Genomic DNA, 22217 nt, shown 5'->3' with positions numbered 1-22217 from the left:
AAGTATGTCAAGACCAGAAGTGAAACAGTACTTGGTTAGTTATTCTACTTTACAGAATAGAAAGGGAAAATACAAAAAAAAAAAAAAAAAAATTATAGAGAAGGAGAAGACAAAGGGAATTAAAAAAATAAAAGGAAAGGAAAGAAGAAGTGAAAAAGAAAAAGAAAAAGAAAAAGAAAAAAAACCTAGTACAAACGTTATCTCTTTTATATTTTGGAATCTAGATTGTCATAGAAGAAAGTAAAATGGAATTTAAATGATCGCCTGAAAAAGTGATATATATATATTTAAAAATAGAATAAATATGATTGATGATTATAATAAAACATTAACATCATGATACAGTTTGTAACAATAATATTGTAGTTAATCCTTTTCCCCCCTCCTTTCCCCCATCCCCATTCAAGACTTTATTTTAATAGTGAAACTTTGCAGTGTTAAAAGAGGAAGAAAGAAAGAAAGAAAGAAAGAAAGAAAGAAAGAAAGCAAATTATGATATTTTTCCAGGTTAAAAAGGGAATTCTTTTATCATATAAAAAGTTTCAAAATTGGAGGGGGGGGATGTTTTATCTGCAATGGAAAAACAGTAACTACCCGCACCCAAACTTTTTTTTTTTGTTTTGTCTGGAATAATTCCCAATGCTCTTTTCGGCTTTTTAGGGTTAACTCCAAACCTGATCTTTTTTCCCTTTCTTTATCTTTTCTAAAATAATAAATAAAATAAAGCATACAACAACTTCAGTATGCCGTGTATCATACAAATGTTTTCAACTCTTAATTTTAATCATATCACATATAAATTAAATAACAATATATACAGTTCAAATTGAAGTTAACATTAAAGAAGGAAGGGGGGAAGAGGCAAATGAAATGAAAACCTTCATCATATATATATATATATACTTAACAACTATTTATTCAATTTGTTCTAATTGGGTAGTGGCTATATTGATCACTATTGTTTTTGTTGTTGTTCCAGTTTCTTTTCTTTTTTATATTTTTCAAATTCAGCATCAATTTCCTCTTGCTTTGCTAATTGCATCTTCATTTGTTCTTCTGGAGACGGAATGTTTCCCTCAACATAATCTTTCAAGGTAAACGTTTGGGAGCCAGCCATCTTTTCTTGTTGAAATTGAATCTTTTCCTTTTCTTCATCCACCATTTCCTTGAATTTAATATAATTTTTTTCACCTTCTTCTCTAATCATGTCTAAAGGAAATTTAGCTGTAGTAGCACTACCAGATTGAACACCCAACAACTTCAAAGCCCAATTACCTTGCAGCTTATTAGCATTATCTTTATAAAATTTTTCTCTTAACAATTCAACACGTTTGTTAAAAGCATCTGGAATCGTATACTTGTCTTGAAATGAATTTAAAATGGGCCTTATATCATTAACTTGCTGTGTCACTAAGTACTCTAAAAATGGAATTAATTTCAGTAATTCATCATCAGGTGTACCATCCCATGGTTTTAAAGGCAATGCATTATCAGGCTGTAAACTGTACGATTTAGGATCAGTATCGATAATAATAGTCTTGCCCATATCTCTATTCAATTTACTCAAATCCTTAATATGTTCACCATCTTTATAAACGCAGTGTTCCTTGAATAAATTGTAAGTAACAAAAGCATGAATTGGGTCCAATTTTTCAGCAATTTTCTCCGAATACATCATATAGTTGGAAGAAAACAAAACAATTTCATAATATTGAGACAAATATCCCAAAAAGTAATCACAACCTGGTCTTTTAGCTGTTCTCCAACCATATTTTTGAGACCATTCAGAATGAACTAGTAGGTCTTCCAAAGCTAAAACCAAAGTTAAGGGTCTCTGGTATGGTGGTGGAGGTGGAGGTGGTAATAAATCTTCAAATGGTGGTTCTTGGAAATAGCTAAATAAGGAATTGAATCTACGTTTAAATCTCTGATACATTAATTGTGGAGTGTAACCATTAGAAATATCTTTTTTTAAGTCTTGTGGCTCATTGTCTTCCCAGTCCCTAGCCATGTATCCAGCATAACCAATAATAGAGGAAAATAAGAAAATATAGAAAATGTTGGCATAACGTTCTCTTTTGATATCAGTGGAGGATTTTCTGGTTCTTTTTGATCTACGCGACTTTCCACTGGCTGTACTGTCGGTAGAATCTTGCTCAGAGTTATTGGTATTATTGGATTGATGTTCCCCTTTATCAATACTAACATCATTTTCCATAGACGTCTGTCTGCTAGTGGGTTGTTCGACATCAATACCAGCTTTAAATAATAGGTCATCAGTTAAAACAGAAGATTTTGGCTGTTTCAAGTCTTCAATACGTTCATGAAAGTGAGCTTTCGACTCAATATTAGAATTAGCTTGATCCAGATTTTCAGTATTACTATTCAAAGTATTTTTATTGTTAGGAGTTGTGGCATTATCACTGTCGGCTTCAGAACTTTTCTTTATACGTAATAATGAGCATTTAGTATTACTTAACTTTCTAAATTGAGATTTAGTTAATAAGGGGGATAATAATAGTTTACTGGTGTTACTACTACTACTACTATTAATATTAGCAATGGCAATGCGTGTTGAGGTTGTTCCCTTTGTAAGTAAAGAAAACATGATGGCTTAATAGTAATGTTATCTCTTATTGGAGAGAGATTTTTAGTACACTGAATTGAGTTTTATGGCGTATTTTACTCCGTAGAAAGTCGAGAAGGAAAAAAAGATAAAAAAAGATAAAAAAAAAAAAAAAAAAGGCAAAGGGACGATGACGAAGTAGGAAAAGGAAACAAGCTGTTTATAAGAATAGAAAGAAATGAAATCGGTAAACTTATGAATAAAAAGAGAAAAAGTCAACATGAAAGAAAGAAAGAAAGAAAGAAGAGAAGCAATTTTTTACGTTTGATAATTTAAAGAAAAAAGAAAAAAAAAAAAAAAAATAAATAAAAAAATAAATAAAATTAAAATTAAAAGAAGGAAAAAATAAAAGGAAACAAAAAAATTTTTTTTTTTTTTTGTAATTATAATGAAAAAGAGAAGTGTGCGTGTAATGTATGGATGTTTCCTTACGTTCAAACCAAATAAATTTTAAATAGAGTTATAAATATATTATTTTACGTTAAACTATAAAATTTATATTAACCAAACAACGTTGCTACAATCTCACTAAAATGACAAGTCTAACAACAACAATTAATCTAACAAAGAATAAAAACCTTTGTATGCAGTGTCTAAATCAAATAGCATTTCCCTAACCTCATTATCTGTTAAACATTCGTCTATTTTCAATTTATTTATTTTAACAATCCATTCAACTAGTTTGCTCCTTTCTTGATATTTCCCACTATTATTGCCCAATACTTTATTGATACTCAATAACAAATCGGACATTAATGGATGTAACTGTTCCTTTGACCTATAGTTTAATTTTAAAGCATCCATAACAGTTATGAAATTACCAGTAGTTTCAGCAACACCTTTGGCATTTATCGTTGTAGTACCATTGCTATTACTATCAGATGTGGTAGATCCACCACTAAAATGCTCTATTGTTGCTGGAATTCCTCTTTGTAGCCTATTTATGGCATTAGAACATCCTCTAATATTATATTTTTTTATAAAAAACTCCAAATCATCTCCAAACGCTGATCTTGTTCTCTCATCACTTAGTAATATCTTGTACTGTGCTAATAATTTGTTCATCTGTATGGTATATGTCTTATCTGATACATTATCCTTTAGAAATAACTTTTCTAATTTGTCAATTGCTACTATTATAGAATATAATTCTGCCAAATTCTCAAGTATATCAGATGGAATAAAAGTGACATTAGTTCTGGAAGTGCTATTGTTTGTTGAAGAAAGTAGATTGGTACCTGACATTTTTTTTTGCCTTTATTTTATTACTTTTAAATAAATTTCATCGGTAGCCCCCCTAAAACGGTACAAAATGTATATATAAGGAGACCTATTATATCTTAATAATTAGTAATACGCTTTGCCCTTTGACGTTTTAAAAAGAGAAATTTTTTGTATAAATGAATTGTCAAATATGGATTTGTCAAGTCCCGGTAGCTTTTTTTTTTTTTTTCGGTCAACTTTTAAAACGCGCGTTCTTTTACCTTTTTTTTTTTTTATTGTTATTTTTATTTCCATTTTCGAGGTAGAATCTCTTAACAAGTAGTTCGTTAGTTAAAAGTGACATTATTTTCATTAAATACATTATATATGCAAAAGGTTTCCATAAAGCTATTATATTCTAACCTGAAAACCTATATTATTAAAAGGCTATTACCATCAACCATTTCTTTCGGTTTATTCAATAACAGGTAACCTTCTTAAATGTTTATGGCCAACTTTTTCATATTTAATACCCAAAGTTTCCATCGTTTCTTTAGTGTATGGAAAAACTATTGGCGGTAAGGGGGGGTATTCTAAGACATCACTTCTCCTTATTCTTTTGATACCTCCATATCTATCATAAAATTGTTTGGCGTTTATCGCAATCTCCCTTTCATCTCTAATTATATTTTCAATATATTTGACTTGTGGTTTACACCAGTGACTTATTGTAATTGGTTGTGTTATTTCAAAACTTTTCAAATTGCCACTGCATTTAAACCTAATAATTAAATCATGTGTTACACTATATAATCTGCCCATAGTGGTCAAGGAACTATGATATACTAAAGGTTCTCCGCCAATATTACCACTATTAGCAGAGGAGATGCTGTCATTCCCACTTTTGGCCTTTATCAATGTTATTTGTGGTAAAGTATCGGACGTTTTTTGTTTTGGTAATTTATATATTGCCACCGGATCTAACAGTGCTGTGTAATAATTTTTGAAAGCTGGATTTATAGTGAGTAACTTTAAATCAATAAAGGTTTTGTAGCCATTTGCTCCAATCAGTTGATTAATTGGCTTAGAAACGGATATAATGATATTTTCTCTACTCTCCAATCCACTCATACTGCTAGTGTTGTTGTTGGTCGAAGAGGAACCAATACTTGGATGATTAGGATCAGAATCGTTTTGACCGGTTGCTATTTCCAATAGTTCGCGTACCTCTACTGTAATTGTTTTGATCTTCAATTTTTTCGCACTGTTAGTATGGCTATTATTATTGTGCGTGTTAGCATTTGTACCGGTTGTGCTACAATTCCTATGTCTTCCGACATTTGGTTTAAATTCGAAATCAATATGGATCAAGTCGTCAGTACCAAAACACGTTGAGTTTAGTTTATATTTTAATTGGATTCTGTTATCTGGAGAACAATCTTTTTGTTTAATGGGAGGGAACATCTTCAGATTAGGATAAATATTATATCTCTCAATATTGATTGGCATTTCAAACTTACTAATTGCTGCTTGATTGCTGAATTGTTTGGGCAGTTTATAATAAACAATGCAATCAAAATAGGTATAAGTGTGTCCAAATTTTACGTTATAATTGGTAGCCTTAATTGAATCCGGAATCCCAATAGTTATTGGAACATCTAACCCTAAAATTTCGTTTGTTTTCATAGATTCAGTATTTATTCTTAATTTTTTTTTATAATATAATGTCTTTTTTTCAAATTTGGATTTTGTAGTTAATCCTGTTGCATGAGTGTTATTTACTACCTCTACATTTTTCAAAAAAATCTCAATTCGATCGATAGAAAATGGATTCCCATCATTTGATCGTATTCTTAGTTCACATTCTATCCTGGGAAGTGTATCTGCAATACCAGGACATCCCCTTACTATTGAATTATAACTTGGTTTAATTGTTACAACTGGATAGGTCATATATTCAGTTTCCGAATCGTGTATGTATTTTTTTTTTTTTTTTTTTACTTTTACTTTTATCCTTGGAGCAACTGGATAAAAAGGCAAGATTAACCTTAGATGTATTTATTATTAAATGTTTTAATGAGAATTGTCTATCGAAACAATTTTATTAAATGTAAAAAAAAAAAAAGAGAAAAGAAAAAAAAAAAAAATAAAACTCCTTATTACATTTCCAAGAAATATTTTTATTTTATTTTTTTTTTTTTTTTTTAATAGACAAAAAAGGTAAAAAAAAAACGAAAAAATGATATTTGAAATTGGGAGATCAAAGACATGATAAAGAAAAGTAATTTAAAATAATATAAAAAGTATAAACACTCCTAAAAAGTTTAACCTTGATCTAAAAAATAAAATAAAAATTTATAAACTAGATACTACTATTCAAAAAAAAAAAAAAAAAAAAAAAAAAAAAAAAAAATCAAATATTACACGAATAGTACTAATAATATTAATAATATTAACAATAGTTTTTAAAATTTAAAATATTTTAACCCCATCACGCTTAATCATTCATCTCAACATCGGTATTTTCTACCATTATATTTGGTCTTTCATCTTCATTATTAACATGGTGCGATAAAATATCTGTGTCAACACTAGTCACTTTTTTAGGAGATGCCGTCGGACTCTTGGTAACCACATCTATATTATCAGCCATAGCTTCATTAATGAAAGCCAAAGTTTCACCATTATCCCTCAAATGCCAAACATTCAATAAATCATATTCATTTATACAATTAGTTAATTGTAATTGAGTAAACCCTCTATTTCTAATGGTTCTAACAATTTTAGCAAATGGTATGGTTTTTCTAAAAATACCACCTTCATTAGCCATATTTCTAATAACTTTATAAATTTTAGTGGTTGGACTTTCATCTCCATCGCCTTTACGACCACCAGCTTTGTTATTCCCCTCTTGATACAATGATTCCTTTGATACTTGGATTAGTCTTAATGCTTCTTGGACATCTTCTACAACAACGTTGTCACTTAATCTTAATTTTGCTAAAGCTTGTGCCAATCTAATAATGCCCAACAATGTTCTTGGTGTCGCTTGGCCAAATGAAAATTTGGAATCCATTTCCCTTTTAGAATCTTGTCTCATGCGTATGTAAGCCTGAACAACACAATCGTTAACATCTGGATTCATTATCGGCCTTTTACTTTTTGCTAAGGCAATAAAAGATCGCAATGTAGACAAACTAACAGGTTCAAAGCCTAAATCAGGCTGTTTATTGTGCATGTGAACATATGCAACATGCTCAGCTAATTTTTCATCATTGTCTCTATCAGGTAAATCCAATAATAAAAATAATATATCAAATCTGGATAGCAAAGCAGCTGGTAAATTGATATTATCCAAAGGGGACAATCTTGGGTTATACCTACCATATAATGGGTTTGCAGCGGCTAATATTGAGCTACGTGCGTTTAAAGTGGTGTTGATACCAGCTTTAGAAATAGAAATCGTTTGTTGTTCCATAACTTCATGAATAGCCGTTCTATCCACCTCATCCATCTTGTCAAATTCATCAATACAGCAAATGCCATTGTCAGATAATACTAATGCACCACCTTCCAAGACCATTTCATCAGTGACTGGATCCCTCATAACAGCAGCTGTTAAACCAACACCCGAAGAACCTTTACCCGTTGTATAAACACCACGTGGAGATATTTTGACAATAGATTTTAATAATTGAGATTTGGCAACACCTGGATCACCCATTAGACATATATTGATGTCACCCCTAATCTTCATACCATCCCCAACTTTTTTATCAACGCCTCCAACCAATAATAACAATAAGGCCTTTTTAACATCCAAATGACCGTAAATTTCTGGAGCAATTGATAAAGCCAATCGTTCGTAAACATTGCCTTGATTTAAAAGTTCTTGAATAGCAGCATCCATAAAAGTGTTTGAAATATCATAGTCACGGCGTTTGTGTTGCTCAACAAATTGAGCTTCCAAGTAAGTTTCTGTTAACAACCCAGTCTTCAAAGCTTTATACCCAGTATATGGTAATGGTAAATAAATCCCAGTAACGTCTACTATATCACCAGGAATTAAACTTCTAACTAATCCATCGCCGTTAACATGTATATTTAAAGAACGTGGTATATGACCGACCGGTACTTGATTTGACAATTCTTGAATTTTACATTCTTGAAAGGCACTAAATTTGGAACCCCTAGAACTCATGTATAATTTGCCCTTGGTATTATTATCAATACAATCTTTGCTTGGACAATCAACTAAAGGTTTAAATGTTCTACCACTAACTTCTTGAAAAACTTCATATCCACATTGATCACAAGTATAAGCATTAACAACAACATTTGGTTTAACATCTGAGATACGAGTAACAATACCACGAATAGTGATTAATTGACCGATCTTATTCCCTGTGACTTCCCTAACAGAGTATGCCTTCATGTTTTTCAATGGCTTGAAGTATAAATTATAACGCCTCAACAATTTATTTGGAAACCCATTTTTTTCGGTCTCTTCTTCGGCGATTCTATTAATCATATTTTCCCTATCTTCATTGTCAGTAGCCGTATCAACTTCATTTCTTAAAGAGTCTCTGGTTTCGTTTTGTAATCTCAAATTACGTAGTTTCCTTTGATGTAAAATAATATCCAATACATCATCAGTTGCATTCAATTCTTTAGTGGGCTCAGGCATTAGCTTATCTACCACGTCACAAAAAAGTTCAATAAAATGGTATGCATTTTTTATAACTGCGTTATACAATCTTTGTCCTCGTCCAGGGGCATTAACAGTATGATTATTGGTATTTAAATATTTATCAATTTGGTATTCTTTAATATCATTTAGATCGATATATATGGTAGATAACTCTCTATTAGCTATTTTTTGAAGCATAGCCATATATTTTGGGCCAATGCCAACATCAGCATCATCATCATCATTTTGTAACAAATCTGCATCAGCATCATAAGTTGATTTAAAATGCTTCAAAAAATCTTCAATTTCTTCTTGTAGATATTGATAATCTATCGGAATATGAATATGTGGTAAGGAACCTGTTGAACTCATTTATTTTTTTGTATGTTTGTTTCACACTAGAGTGTCAATGATTAATAAATTATAGACTTTATGAAAGAAACAAAAATAGAATAAGTAAAAATTTACAAAAAAAAATTTTTCTTTTTTTTAACTTTATTGAATTTTTAGAAGAGAAAAGAAAAGAAAAGAAGGAATAAATAAAGATTTCCATACACTTTTTTTACGCGTTTTTTTTTTTTTTTTTCTGAAATTTGATTGTTTATTTTACTTCCCAATTAGTACATTTATTTCTCAATGAATAATATTTATATGGATAGTGAAAAATTAGGTTGATTTTAAGTCTTTGATAGAATTAGAGTTAAAAACAAGTCATATTAGATTATTATTATATATATATATATATATATTTTTTTTTTTTTTTTTTTTTTACATGAAAACCCACACCTCTCGTTTCCTCCGAAGTTAGTTTTTCCCGGAAACTTTTAGGACTCGGCTTAGCTAAAATTACAAAGGTACAACCATCAACAATGAACAATAATTCTATTTTATAAATTTTGAAAACGAATCTAAACATAAAAAAAAAAAAAAGAAAAAAAAAATATACACAAATTGCTTACACAACCCGGCACAACACATAAATGTAACGTTGTTGATAACCTGTTTTTTTTTTTTTTTTTAATTTCATTTTTATAAACGAGCAAATAAATGTCACTATTTATTTATTTATTTTGTGTATTTGCTTATTTAGATACCTACGAATATTCTTTTTTTTTTTAGTACAAAAATATAATTCATTAGACCTTTTTTATCAGATGATTTTTTCAGTTTTATATAAAATTACTAAGTATTATATATATATATAGAAAGACAGAAAGGTTATGATGATCAGGGGAGAAAGAATCTCTTCTATCAGTAAAAAGAAAGTAGAAGAGAATATATATATATATATATACAACTTATTAAGTAAATAAACCAAAAAAATTTAAAAAAATATAAAAGATAAAAGAAAAAGAAAACGGAAACGAAAACGATCTATTTTGATATCATCAGTATTTACCCTGATATTAAAATTTAAATCTACATAATATATCACATCGTATCAGCAACAAATCAAATGATAAACGTAATAACAAAAAATAAAAATGTGTTGGTTGGAAGGCCATTAATGAGGTCTACAGTTACTGATTTTATTGGAGGTATTAACAAAAAGAATGATATAAGATTCCTTTGTTCCAGCAATGTTCAGTTGACTAATAAAACTTTTGAAGTAAGGGCTGCTGAAAATAAAATGTATACTCCAACTTCCAATTACCGCAAGAATGACAGTGATACTAATAATGACGCTGGCAGTAATAGAACTAGCTATAGTAATAAGGTCACAAATATCTATTTATTGTATTTGACTTTGGCCTTTACTGTTCCGTTTATGCTATCCTACCATGAATCTTTTATTAATAATGACCATAATTTACCGTTGAAAAGAAAAGCCAAATTAAATCCAAGAACTGTCTTTGCTAAATTCATATAATACGTGAGACATGTTTTTTTTTTTTTTTTCTTTTACACAATATGATAGAAAAAAGAAAGCAAAAAAAATATGTATGAAAGAGAAAGAAAAAAGGAACAGAGAGGTACTGTGTGCCCTTTTTTTTTCCTTTTTATGGAATCTGTTTCATTTGGTTTACTTAATTATTTATTTATTTATTTAGGAATTTTTTTTTTTTTTTTTTTTTTGAATTATTACATTTTTATCTTTTACTATTTTATTATACTCTCTTTTATTTATTCTCAAGATATAATACATTTTATTTATTTACGTTTTCATTATTTTATAGCTTATGATGCTCTTGTACAGTTAGTTAGCCAAGTAAAAAACAAAAAAAAAATAAAGGTTAAAAGATCGTTTGATTTGTCAACTTTAACCCTTTTTTTACTGATATTATTATTTATTATTATTCTAAAATAATAACATTTTAAGATTAACACTGCTTTAAAATGGAATGATCTTCTGAATCGGATATATGATCAACCTCGGTATTAATTTAAAAAAGGAAAAAAAAAAAAAAAAAAAAAAAAAAAAAATTTGTAAATACCAAAAAGCTCTACTGACATTGCTCATTATTATTATTTATAATATTCTCAATATTAATATCCGTAAATTAATAATTATTGCCTTAGAAAATTGTCCCAACAATAGCATGAAATCTAAAGCATTTAGGTAAAGGACTGAAAGGTATTAAAAAATAAAATATGATTTTATCTACTATATTAACGTGTAGCAATAAATCACTACTCAAAAAGATATTTACTATTGCGGGTACTAGGTTGAATACCAATTTACTCCGAAAAAGGTGGGTATCCAAAAGTACTAGAACTTATAACAACGGCCTTAATAATAACGTTAACAATATACCACTATACAAGCTACCTAATACACCAAAACAATATTTGAGATGTACAATTTTCAATGAAAGAGGCGAAATTGAAGAATTCAATACTGAGTTTAGTAAAGATGAATTATGCAGCCAGCACCATTTATATCCAAGAGATTTACGTAAGCTTAATAGTAGAACATCCACCGAGACTAGTAGTAATATTAATACTAGCATAACGGCAGAAAGCCACACTACGAGTACAAGTTATAATATCAGCAATAAACTTATCGGTGATATGTTAGTCCCCAGTTGTATTGTACGGGATGATTCAATACTTTTGAATATTCTAGATATTAGTTGTTTGATTAAATCGAATATGGTTATATTATTTGAGCAAAAAGATTATAAAAATCCTAATATTAAAGAGTATGATTTATATAAGCATAGTAATTTGATTAATGAGTTGAGCATAAAGTTACGAAGCACTAACACGTCTACCAATAATATAAATAACGCAACAAAAAAAGCTGGAACTAACAGTAACAAAGCAAGTGACTCACAGGAACAACAAATGTTATATACCACGCTACCTTATGAGTTTAGAGCACTAGAGGCCATATTTACACAGTGTATTAAAAATTTAGCTCGTGATATGAACATTTTATTACAATCTTCTTCCTCAATACTAAATGATTTAGAGTACAGTATTAATAGAATAAAGTTACAGAAATTACTTATGCAAAACAAGGTACTATTTGCATTCTATAAAAAGTCCATATTGTGTAGGGATATGATTGATGATTTGTTAGATCAGGATGATTTATTATCTGAAATGTATTTAACAGTGGCAAGAAAGGCAACGGATGATCATGAGGAGATTGAAATGTTATTGGAGAATTATTATAGTCATGTTGACGAAGTAGTACAAACCGTTGAAAATTCATTAAATAGTATCAAGACTACTGAAGAAATTATCAATATCATTTTAGATTCTAATAGAAATCAGTTGATGTTGTTAGGATTGCGCTTTACTATTGGACTATTGTCGTTAGGCGGTGGTTTGTTTGTAGCCTCCTTGTATGGGATGAATTTGGAGAATTTTATTGAACACACTGACCTCGGATTTTATTCTGTTTGTACGGTTGCAATTATTATAATAAGCTTTCTATTTGTTTTCAGTATTAAAAGTTTAAACAGTTTAGAGAAAATAACCATGATGGGTCACCAACAGAAACAGATAAAAACTTTAAATAGCGGTAAAACAAAAGCATAGTATGGAAACTAGGAAATAAGTTTAAAAATGAACATAGATAATTAAACCGTTGTTTAGATCAGTGTCATATATATGCATGTATTTGCACGTTTAATAAAAACTTATTACGATAAACTGTTTATATATTGTTTTTTATTACTTAGGGGGAGGGGAGGTATCAGAGGAGATGGTTAAGATAAAGTTATAATTGATTAAGATTTAAATGGAAATTATTTTTTTTTTTTTTTTTTTTTTTTATTTTCCCATCTCGTTTCCTTTCTGTACAGTCCGAGACGACCTTGTACCTCGGATACATTTGTATAAATCACCATTTGGAGAAATGATACTATGATAAATAAAATCATCGTAATAATAAAATGCACCCTATAAATCATAAAGCTTTTTTGGTATGGGAAAATTCACCTTTTTTTTTTTTTTTTTTATTTTATTTTAGTTTATTTTGGTTATTTATTTGCGCCACAAACTTTTTGTGAATTTTTTAAAATCTTTTATACCGATTGTGATGGCGTTAATAAAATTATATCTGCTTTAATATAAATTGGTATACCCTATAAGTCCAAAATAAAGAGTAACATCAAAAAAACAAAAAACTGTAACTTTTCCTTCCTATTCAGCCTATATGTCTTTTGAATTCACCAACTATTTTTCATTTCAAATCTTTTTCATATTTCTTCGGGAGTCCTTAGAAATCGCTATTATTATTTCCATATTGTTAGGTATTGTTAAACAATCTCTATACCAGGAAAATGCTGAAGAAGATGACGCTCAACTGCATGATAGTATCCATCGCAAAAAAGACTTTCAACAAGAACAAAACTTTTCTGATATGAGTTCTCCTACTGAACTTAACCAACTTGAAACAGGAGAAGATGTTCAGTTTTTAAGTGACCCAGGCGAAATAATAAATTCCTCTCAACTTCCAGATCATGAAATTGAAGGCCAACAATCGCCTCATGAAATTGAAAGCCAACAATCGCCTCATGAAACCGATACTCCTTCTGCTTCAACTACTAAGAACAGAGAAAACACCCCTGGTAATACTTTTATCGATAGAGATCATTTGTATAAAAAATTAAAAGTTCAAATTCTAACAGGAGGTGCTCTAGGTCTATTACTCTGCATGATAATAGGCGCATTCTTTGTGATTTTATTTTATCTGATAGGTACCGACTTATGGTCTAAAGGCGAACATTATTATGAAGCTGTAATGAGTATTTTGGCTTCAATGATAATATCCATAATGGGCATCTTTTTTTTAAGAATCGGAAAATTAAAGGAAAAATTCAGGATTAAGTTAACCAATGCAATTTATTCAACCAATACATTATCAAACTCTGACAATTCAAACCACCTTAGCAGAAAAGGTATGAATTTTGGTGAAAGATATTCTTTTTTTATTTTACCATTTATCACTTCATTAAGAGAAGGTTTAGAAGCGGTAGTTTTTATTGGCGGTGTGGGTATTGATCAGCCATTAACTTCCATACCATTATCGATGATATGCGCAGTTATTGTTAGTACTATTCTTGGAATTACGTTTTATAAATCATCCACCTCCTTTTCCTTGAAAATTTGTTTGATTATGGCCACCTGCTTTTTATATATTATCAGTGCAGGATTATTTAGTAAAGGTGTATGGCAATTTGAGGTGCAAAAATATGTTAATAGGTGCGATGGTCAAGACATGACTGAAATGGGAAATGGCCCAGGCTCTTATGATATCGCAAATTCTGTGTGGCATGTCAATTGTTGTAATGGTGAAAGGGACGGATTATGGATGGTCTTAACCGCCATATTTGGCTGGACTAATAGCGCTACCTATGGTTCTGTTATTAGTTATAATGTTTATTGGATAATTATGATCATTGCGTTTAAATTTACGAAAATCTACGAAAATCATGGTTATATACCCTGGATTCCACTTAACTTTCAAAAATATTGGATTGACAGAAAAATGAAGCATCTCAAAAATAAGATAAAACACTCTAAAACCAGTACTGTATCTATACAGAGCAATAATTATGATCCCCAGCCTTCCACTAGCATTACCCCTTTACTGACATCTACTTAATATGGCAAATAACATGTTTGCTAATAAATATACCTAGAAGTTTTTTTTTTTTCCTCACCCCACTTCTAAATAGTCTACTTAATTACTTATTCTTCTTTTCGCAAGGTACTTGTAGCCTGTTAAACAGGAATGCAAAAAAAAAAAAAAAAAAAATATACTCCATTTAAGCTATTTTGCATGGTTTTTTTTTTTTTTTTTTTTTTTTTTTTTTTTTAAATTAATTCTTAAAGAAAAAAAGAGAAAATTAATAGTAAGAACCCCAGAGAATCTAATGAAAAATTATCAATCATTTATTAAAAATAGATTAGAAAATAAAATACAGACTAAATTACACAAATGTAAAATATAAACAAAATAAACATGTATGAAGTTTATTGAACAACTACAACCAAATCACCAGCTTCAACCATATCACCGTTTTTATGTAAAATCTTTAAAACTTTCCCGGCAATTGGAGAGCTAACAACCATTTCGGTTTTCATAGCCTCAATAACAATTAAAGAGTCACCCTTCTTAACCGACTCTCCCTCACTGACCAATGGTTTCCAGAAACGCCCAGAATATTCTGAATAAACCATTTCCGCATCTTCAGGATAGTCAACCGCACGATTGTCAACATTAGAAGCGGCTGATTCTTCCAATTCAGCATTTGAAACTTGGATCAATTTCGCAAATTCTTCCGCTTTTTCACCTTTTTGGCCCTCTTGGAAAGCAGTAATACTATCAATGTTTTCATCAATCCACTCTAAATAGCTCTTATGATCAAAACAACTTTCCTCAACACAAACCTTAAATTCACCGTTCTTAGTTTGTTCAGAAAATTTATCCAATTCAGCTTCTGAAACCGGATAAAATTCAACTTGATCAAATGGACTCAATAACCACGGATTTTCTGTTGAATGAGAACCTAACATTAGTTTATCCCAGATTGGAATTGTTCTGCCTACCAAACAATAACCACCAGGCGAACCTTGTTCCATGGTATAAATACACATATACATACCACCAATACCAACTGTACCATTTGGTGTAAAAGTTCTTGATGGGTTGTACTTAGTACCTAAAAATCTTTGGCGTGGATCCAATGGAACAGCACATGGAGCACCCAAAAAGACGTCTCCTAGACCTAGAACCATAAATCTAGCAGTATATAGCATATTTTCCACATCTTTACGTGATATATCATTGACATCAGCAATAAAATCCACATTATTTGGTAACCATGGCGCTTTCGAACGAATAGTTTCTTGATAACGTTTGACACAATCCAAAGTTTGGGAGTCTTCAAAGGCCATTGGTAATCTGAAAATCTTGGACTTTATACACCAATTCTTATCAAAGGAAATTTCTGCTTCATAAGCTGTTAGCGTCTTTAAAAGGTCTTTTTGTGAAATTTTGTATCCATCAAATTCAATTAATACAGATCTAACACCTTGTGACATTTCAACAATACCAATCGTCTTATGCTTCTCAACCATATTGATCAAACGGTTGATTCTATAAGCGTAGTTGAAGCTCATTTCCAAATCACCATACTCTAACAAAATGTAACGATCACCAGCCTGTCTGTAAACAGTTTTTGGAGTTAAATCAGATTTCTTTGGTAAAGCAACTAATACAGGAGATTCAAATTTAGGTAAAATTAATTTTTCGTTTAGTTCAATTAAAGGTGTTGTAAATGACTCAATAGATTTATCCTGGGATTCCTTTAAAACACGTGCAGACTCATAAGACAATGGAACAAACTTGATAAAATCACCTGGTTTAACTTGACCAACTTTCCACAACTCAGCTTCAGGGACAACAGCTTGGCAAACGAACCCACCCAAAGATGGACCATCACAAGTGATGATAACAGGCTCATCACCAGTAAAATTTATAGCACCCATCGAATAAACATAATCATGTTGATTTGAAGGATGTAATCCCGCTTCACCACCATCTGGTCTGGCCCAAATTGGTTTTGGCCCAATTAATCTGACACCAAACCTATTAGAATTGTAGTGAACCTTCCATTTGTCATTGAAGAATTGTTCAATAGATTCAGGCTTGAAAAAATCTGGAGAGCCATGTGGACCACAGGTAACACCAATTGTCCATTCCTTAGTTTCAGAAATAACCGGAATTACATTTTCAGGGGCACACTGTGGTGGGTACACGGGACCTGGTAACGTAGATGACTCCAACTCTGGTTTATTCAAAAATAATACATCTCCCAATTTTAAAACCCTACCATTATAACCACCCATGTTACCCAATGCAAAAGTCGATCTGGAGCCCAAGTACTCTGGAACATCAATACCTGATCTAATGGCCAAATAGGCTCTACAACCGGTGGATAATTTCCCAATCGCCAAAGTATCTCCACCTTTAACATTTATTGGTTTGAATTGATCGATAGGTTGTTCGTTTAAAGTACATGGAACAGAACCACCAGTAATTGCAATGACGGTCTCAGTGTGAAACAAAATCTTAGGACCATTTAGAGTAATTTCGATAGCAGGGGCCTTGTAATGGTTACCAACAATTCTATTAGATAATCTAAAGGAGTAAGCATCCATTGGACCAGAGGGTGGAACACCAATTCTCCAATAGCCAGTTCTACCAGGATAGTCTTGAACAGTAGTATAAGCACCAGGGGAAGTTATTTCAAGGGCTTTTGGCTTATAAACATAAGAATCTAAAATCTTAGTATGCATCTTTGCATTTTGAAACATTTCTGAAGAGGCAATGGACCTCAAGTAATCGATATTTGTAATACAACCATATATAGAAGTTTCATTCAAAGCCTTGTTTAACTTCATCAAAGCTTCAGCACGATCTTTACCATGGACGATAATCTTGGCCAAGGTTGGATCATACTCGGCGGAAATGGTTGTTCCCTTGGAAACCCATGTGTCGACTCTAGCCCATTCTGGGAAAACAACGTCGGTTAATTGGCCTGGTGATGGTCTGAAATCTTTCACTGGATTTTCAGCATATAAACGAGCTTCCATAGAAGCACCAGTAACTGTGATTTTATCGTGATCAAAGTCAGGAGGATCATCAGCAGCGATCCTTAGCATCCATTCGACTAAATCTAAACCAGTGACCGCTTCAGTAATCGGATGTTCAACTTGCAATCTTGCATTCACTTCCAAAAAGTAAAATTCATCTCTCTTCTCGTCATATATAAATTCAACAGTACCAGCGCATTTATATTTTAGTAGAGAAGCCAAATTTTCGGCAGCTGCCCTCATTTTGTTTCTGGTAGTTTCGGGCAAATTTGGTGCTGGTGTCTCTTCAATAACCTTTTGATTACGACGTTGTAAAGAGCAGTCACGTTCACCAATAGCAATCGCATTACCCTTACCATCACCGAGCATTTGAATTTCAACGTGTCTAGCGTTTTCCACAAATCTTTCCAAAAACACACCAGAATCACCAAAATAGGATTTGCCTTGATGTTGCACTGTCTCAAAAACACGTTCAATATCAGCTTCGGAATCAACTTTTTGCAAACCAATACCACCACCACCAGCAGTAGACTTGACCATAACAGGATATTCTAACTTTGCAGCGATTTCTTTGGCTTCTTTGGCTGATCCAACTAAACCAGATCCTGGAACTAGCGGAACATTGGCTTTTTCAGCAATTTCTCTGGCAGAATGTTTCAAACCTAACTTTCTAATGGCTTCGCCGCTGGGACCCACGAAAACAATACCTTCTTCAACACATCTATCGCTAAAGTCAGCGTTTTCAGACAAAAACCCATATCCCGGAATAATAGCTTCAGTCCCAGTTTCTTTGGCTGCATTGATAATTTTATCAACATCTAAATATGTTTCAGCAGCCGTAGTGCCATGTAATGGGACGGAAATATCTGCCATGGTAACGTGTTGAGAATATTTATCTGGGTCAGAATAAACAGCAACCGAGGTAATGTTCAATTTCTTCAGAGTTTTCATGATACGGACCGCAATTTCACCTCTATTAGCAACCAAAACTGTTTTAAATGGTTTTTTGCTTCCTTGACTGTCCTCTAATCTTTTCAACTGTTCCACATATGGCTTAAAACCGCCCAATTGGGTTATATCGACAGTTCCATGTTGCTTGTAACCGAATTCCTCGCAAATGAAGGATTTAACCCATTCACCTGATTCTAATTCAACAGAACCAATGCCTAAAGGTTCAGGAACCGTAGCAATAAAATCACCAAATTTATCAATAGGAACACTATAAACTTCCAACTGGATCTTAGCACCACCTTCATCTTCAGAAACTCTTCTCAAGCCTGGCTTTAAAATCGGACCGGTCTTAGGTAAGGCGTACAATCTATAATTTGGAGATGTCTTTGGACTACTCAGATATGTAGCGTTGCATTTCTCCAAGTGCCAATGCAAGGGCAATCCTTTCAAATGGGCACCAACAACTGCCAATTCAATGGATTCGGACAAAGTAGGTGAAGGACCTTGTAGTTGGTCATCTCTAATCGATATCGGTTTGTTGATAAATTTACCGCATGTTCTAGAATTATCTGGAAAGGCAACTTCAAAATACCTTTTGGCCAAATCCAGCAATGCAAAATCAGTAAACTTTTTACCAATTAGTGTAATACCCTGTGGCAAGCCATCAGGACGGAAACCACTTGGAATAGCTAAGGCAGCCATATCAGCCAAATTAACAAAATTTGTCCAAGTACCTTGTCTGGAATTTACCAGCACAGGCTCATCAGCCACTTGTTTAAAAGTAGGATTTAGTGGACAGGTTGGAACACATAAAACATCGATATCTTCCATCATTTTATTCACTTTTTGTAGAATACCTTGTCTTTTGTATTCATATAAAAAGGCATCTGCTGCGTCGAATTTAGTAGCACTCTTAATAATTGCGGTAACAGTTGGATCTAAAGAATCGCTTGGTGGATCACTTTTGTAAAAATCCCTAGTGGCACTATAACGTTCTGCAACCCAAGCCCCTTCATACAAACAACGGGCCAGTTCTAATAAGGGTGCAAAATCAACAGCAATGATTTTAGCACCAGTTTTTTCCAAATTCTTAACTGCATTTTGGTATAATTTTGGGTTTTCCTTTTCACCATACCATGGCTGTTCTTTAGGAATAGCAATAGTTGCGGTGGTTGGGTATTTTTGTAATGGGTTGGGTGGTAAAGCACGAGAATATTCATCTTGATCAAAGTCTGGCTTTGCCATGACTTTAAAACACCTTTCTGCATCACTTAAGTTCATAGCAAAGATGGAAACACAATCTAAAGATTTGCAAGCTGGAACAACACCACTGCACGAAAAGACACCTCTGGTTGGTTTTAGACCAATTAAGTTATTTAAAGCGGCTGGAACTCTACCACTACCAGCGGTATCGGTACCCAAAGCGATAGGAACAATACCTCTACCAACAACTGAAGAACTGCCTGCAGAAGATCCTCCAGAAATATGTTTATCACTGAAAACACATGGTGTTTTACCATATGGTGATCTAGTACCAACCAAACCAGTTGCGAATTGATCTAAATTGGTCTTACCCAAAACAATACAACCTGCGTCTCTCAATAGGGAAACAACAGTAGAATCCTTAGATGGTGAATAAGAAAAGGCCGGACAAGCCGCAGTAGTGTTAACACCTTTGTAATCTATATTATCTTTGACGGCAATTGGGACACCGTACAAGGGTAAATGTTCTTTGTCACTTTTACTTTGTAAAATTTTCCACTGATGTGATAGATTGTCTTTATCAACTATAGAGATCCATGCTGGATCTTTTGGATCTTGTGCGTGTAATAAATCTAATAAAGCTTTGTATGAAGTATCAGGATTTGAATTAGCGTGGAAGTCCAACCAATCTTGGACAGACCAGCCTATACTTTGTAATGAAGTCATGGGTATATTTTTTTTATTTAGTTAGTTATTTCTTATTACACTGGTGGGGTTATTACGAAATGAACTATGATTAGTAGTGTTTATGTATAAATGAAGGGAAAATTAGAATAATTGTAGAAGAGTATAAAAGAAGAAGAAGAAGAAAAAGAAAAAAAGAAAGAGAAAAAAAAAAATAAATGTTTTTAATAAAGTTGTTCTCTTTTTATATATAATATTCGTGTATATATTTGATCTTATAATTAGTACTTTATCTTGATTAAATAATATATATATATATATTTTTTTTTGTTGTTGTTTTTGGTTTAATTTATTAAGTTATGCAAATGATTAATTCGGTGTTTTCCATCTCATTTATTTTATTTTTTTTTTTTTTTTTAGATTAAAAGATAAAAAAATGCAAAATTGCGTGCAGTTTTAAAAAGGATTGTAATTTGATATTTGATAAGAAAAGTTATTATGTATATATTTTACTTTTGGTGACATAATTTTGCATTATGAACAATTTTAAAGAATTAAAGTTTATGATTTTGAATCTGTTTAAACACTGCGCAATTTCAACTCTCAATCATTTTATACTAAAAATATTCAATTTTGCGTTTTTTCTTTTCTTTTATCTGAACTGTCACGTCCGAAGACGTAAAAGGAAATTTGCGTGCAAGTGGCAGAATAATAACATTATTGTCCGTCGTCATTGTTCCGACTTCGGACTTTCCGTAAAATAGAAAAAATAGAAAAAAAAAAATAAAAAAAAAATATTTGTGTTGTGCAACCTTTGAAATATTTATACATAATTTACACGCACACATATTTCTTGTTAATTATCTTTAAGAAATAACTTTCATCTTTATTTGTAATACTCATCGTCTTTATAAATCATTAAAAAGAAAAGAAAGAAAAAACAACCAAGCAAATATTTATAAACAAACATGTTTTTAGGAAAATCTATTTTACAAACCGTGGTCAAACCATCGACTCGTTCTCTATTGTTCGCTAAATCTACAATTAATCCACTTTCTAAAAGATTTCTAAGTGATGCTACCAGAAAGTCTATCGAAGATGCTATTTCTTCAGCACCTGTTGTACTATTCATGAAAGGCACCCCTGAGTTTCCTCAATGTGGTTTTAGTAGAGCCACTATCCAAATGTTAGGTCAGCAGGGTGTGGATCCAGCTAAATTTGCCGCTTATAACGTTTTAGAAGATCCTGAACTACGTACTGGTATTAAAGAATTTAGCGATTGGCCAACTATTCCTCAGTTATATGTCAACAAAGATTTTGTTGGTGGTTGCGATATTATTATGAGCATGGGCCAGTCAGGTGAATTAGCTCAATTATTAGAAGAATCTGGAGCCCTTGTTCCAGAAGAAGATGAAGAAACAGGTTCAACCGAAAAGAAATAAGTAAGCGTAATAAGAGGAGCTTATATATTCTGTACATATTAAAGATAACCAAAGTTTTATTTATTTTAAATCATCACAAATTGCATTGTGTAGGTATCTATATACAAGTTAATCTTCAATATGCGATATTAAGTGTAGTTGTGAAGAAATAAAAAGTAAAAAGTGGAAATAGGCATCTTTCCTATATGTTATTCTTAACTTACAACTTAACTTTCTCTCGCCCCTATTTCAAGGGCATTAAGTAAAAAGAAACATAAAGAAACGGAACGAAAAAAAAAAAAAAAAAAAAAAAAATCTTGCACCGAAAAAATATAATAATGAATTTTATTTTAATTTTATATCTAATTTCTTCTTTTTTTTT

General features: G+C 31.6%; 9 protein-coding genes across 9 annotated transcripts; 4 read left to right on the top strand and 5 right to left on the bottom strand.

Annotated features, from left to right (window-relative positions):
- Positions 1-955: 955 nt before the first annotated feature.
- Positions 956-2608, bottom strand: TIM50 (protein translocase subunit TIM50; the record flags this gene model as incomplete). The annotated part of the gene is made up of 1 exon (XM_046080824.1): positions 956-2608. The coding sequence occupies one exon, from the start codon at positions 2606-2608 to the stop codon at positions 956-958; it is 1653 nt and encodes a 550-aa protein (XP_045936114.1).
- Positions 2609-3181: 573 nt separating this feature from the next.
- On the bottom strand, positions 3182-3871 carry VPS28 (ESCRT-I subunit protein VPS28; the record flags this gene model as incomplete). The annotated part of the gene is made up of 1 exon (XM_046080825.1): positions 3182-3871. The coding sequence occupies one exon, from the start codon at positions 3869-3871 to the stop codon at positions 3182-3184; it is 690 nt and encodes a 229-aa protein (XP_045936113.1).
- A 432-nt stretch (positions 3872-4303) lies between these two features.
- Positions 4304-5782, bottom strand: RGL1 (Rgl1p; the record flags this gene model as incomplete). Its single annotated transcript, XM_046080826.1, has 1 exon — positions 4304-5782. The coding sequence occupies one exon, from the start codon at positions 5780-5782 to the stop codon at positions 4304-4306; it is 1479 nt and encodes a 492-aa protein (XP_045936112.1).
- Positions 5783-6326: 544 nt separating this feature from the next.
- MCM7 (DNA replication licensing factor MCM7) lies at positions 6327-8891 on the bottom strand (the record flags this gene model as incomplete). Its single annotated transcript, XM_046080827.1, has 1 exon — positions 6327-8891. The coding sequence occupies one exon, from the start codon at positions 8889-8891 to the stop codon at positions 6327-6329; it is 2565 nt and encodes an 854-aa protein (XP_045936111.1).
- A 1084-nt stretch (positions 8892-9975) lies between these two features.
- SCDLUD_001997 (uncharacterized protein) lies at positions 9976-10389 on the top strand (the record flags this gene model as incomplete). The annotated part of the gene is made up of 1 exon (XM_046076878.1): positions 9976-10389. One exon carries the CDS (start codon positions 9976-9978, stop codon positions 10387-10389), a length of 414 nt encoding a protein of 137 aa, XP_045936110.1.
- A 722-nt stretch (positions 10390-11111) lies between these two features.
- MFM1 (Mfm1p) lies at positions 11112-12509 on the top strand (the record flags this gene model as incomplete). Its single annotated transcript, XM_046080828.1, has 1 exon — positions 11112-12509. The coding sequence occupies one exon, from the start codon at positions 11112-11114 to the stop codon at positions 12507-12509; it is 1398 nt and encodes a 465-aa protein (XP_045936109.1).
- Positions 12510-13128: 619 nt separating this feature from the next.
- FTH1 (Fth1p) lies at positions 13129-14580 on the top strand (the record flags this gene model as incomplete). Its single annotated transcript, XM_046080829.1, has 1 exon — positions 13129-14580. One exon carries the CDS (start codon positions 13129-13131, stop codon positions 14578-14580), a length of 1452 nt encoding a protein of 483 aa, XP_045936108.1.
- Positions 14581-14951: 371 nt separating this feature from the next.
- DUR12 (bifunctional urea carboxylase/allophanate hydrolase) lies at positions 14952-20456 on the bottom strand (the record flags this gene model as incomplete). Its single annotated transcript, XM_046080830.1, has 1 exon — positions 14952-20456. One exon carries the CDS (start codon positions 20454-20456, stop codon positions 14952-14954), a length of 5505 nt encoding a protein of 1834 aa, XP_045936107.1.
- A 926-nt stretch (positions 20457-21382) lies between these two features.
- GRX5 (monothiol glutaredoxin GRX5) lies at positions 21383-21856 on the top strand (the record flags this gene model as incomplete). The annotated part of the gene is made up of 1 exon (XM_046080831.1): positions 21383-21856. One exon carries the CDS (start codon positions 21383-21385, stop codon positions 21854-21856), a length of 474 nt encoding a protein of 157 aa, XP_045936106.1.
- Between the last annotated feature and the right edge of the window lie 361 nt (positions 21857-22217).

Source organism: Saccharomycodes ludwigii, chromosome II (genome assembly GCF_020623625.1).
Source record: "Saccharomycodes ludwigii strain NBRC 1722 chromosome II, whole genome shotgun sequence".
NCBI classification, from domain to species: domain Eukaryota; kingdom Fungi; phylum Ascomycota; class Saccharomycetes; order Saccharomycodales; family Saccharomycodaceae; genus Saccharomycodes; species Saccharomycodes ludwigii.
Note: the sequence above shows the minus strand (reverse complement) of the source record. Positions and strands in the feature narration are given on the sequence as shown.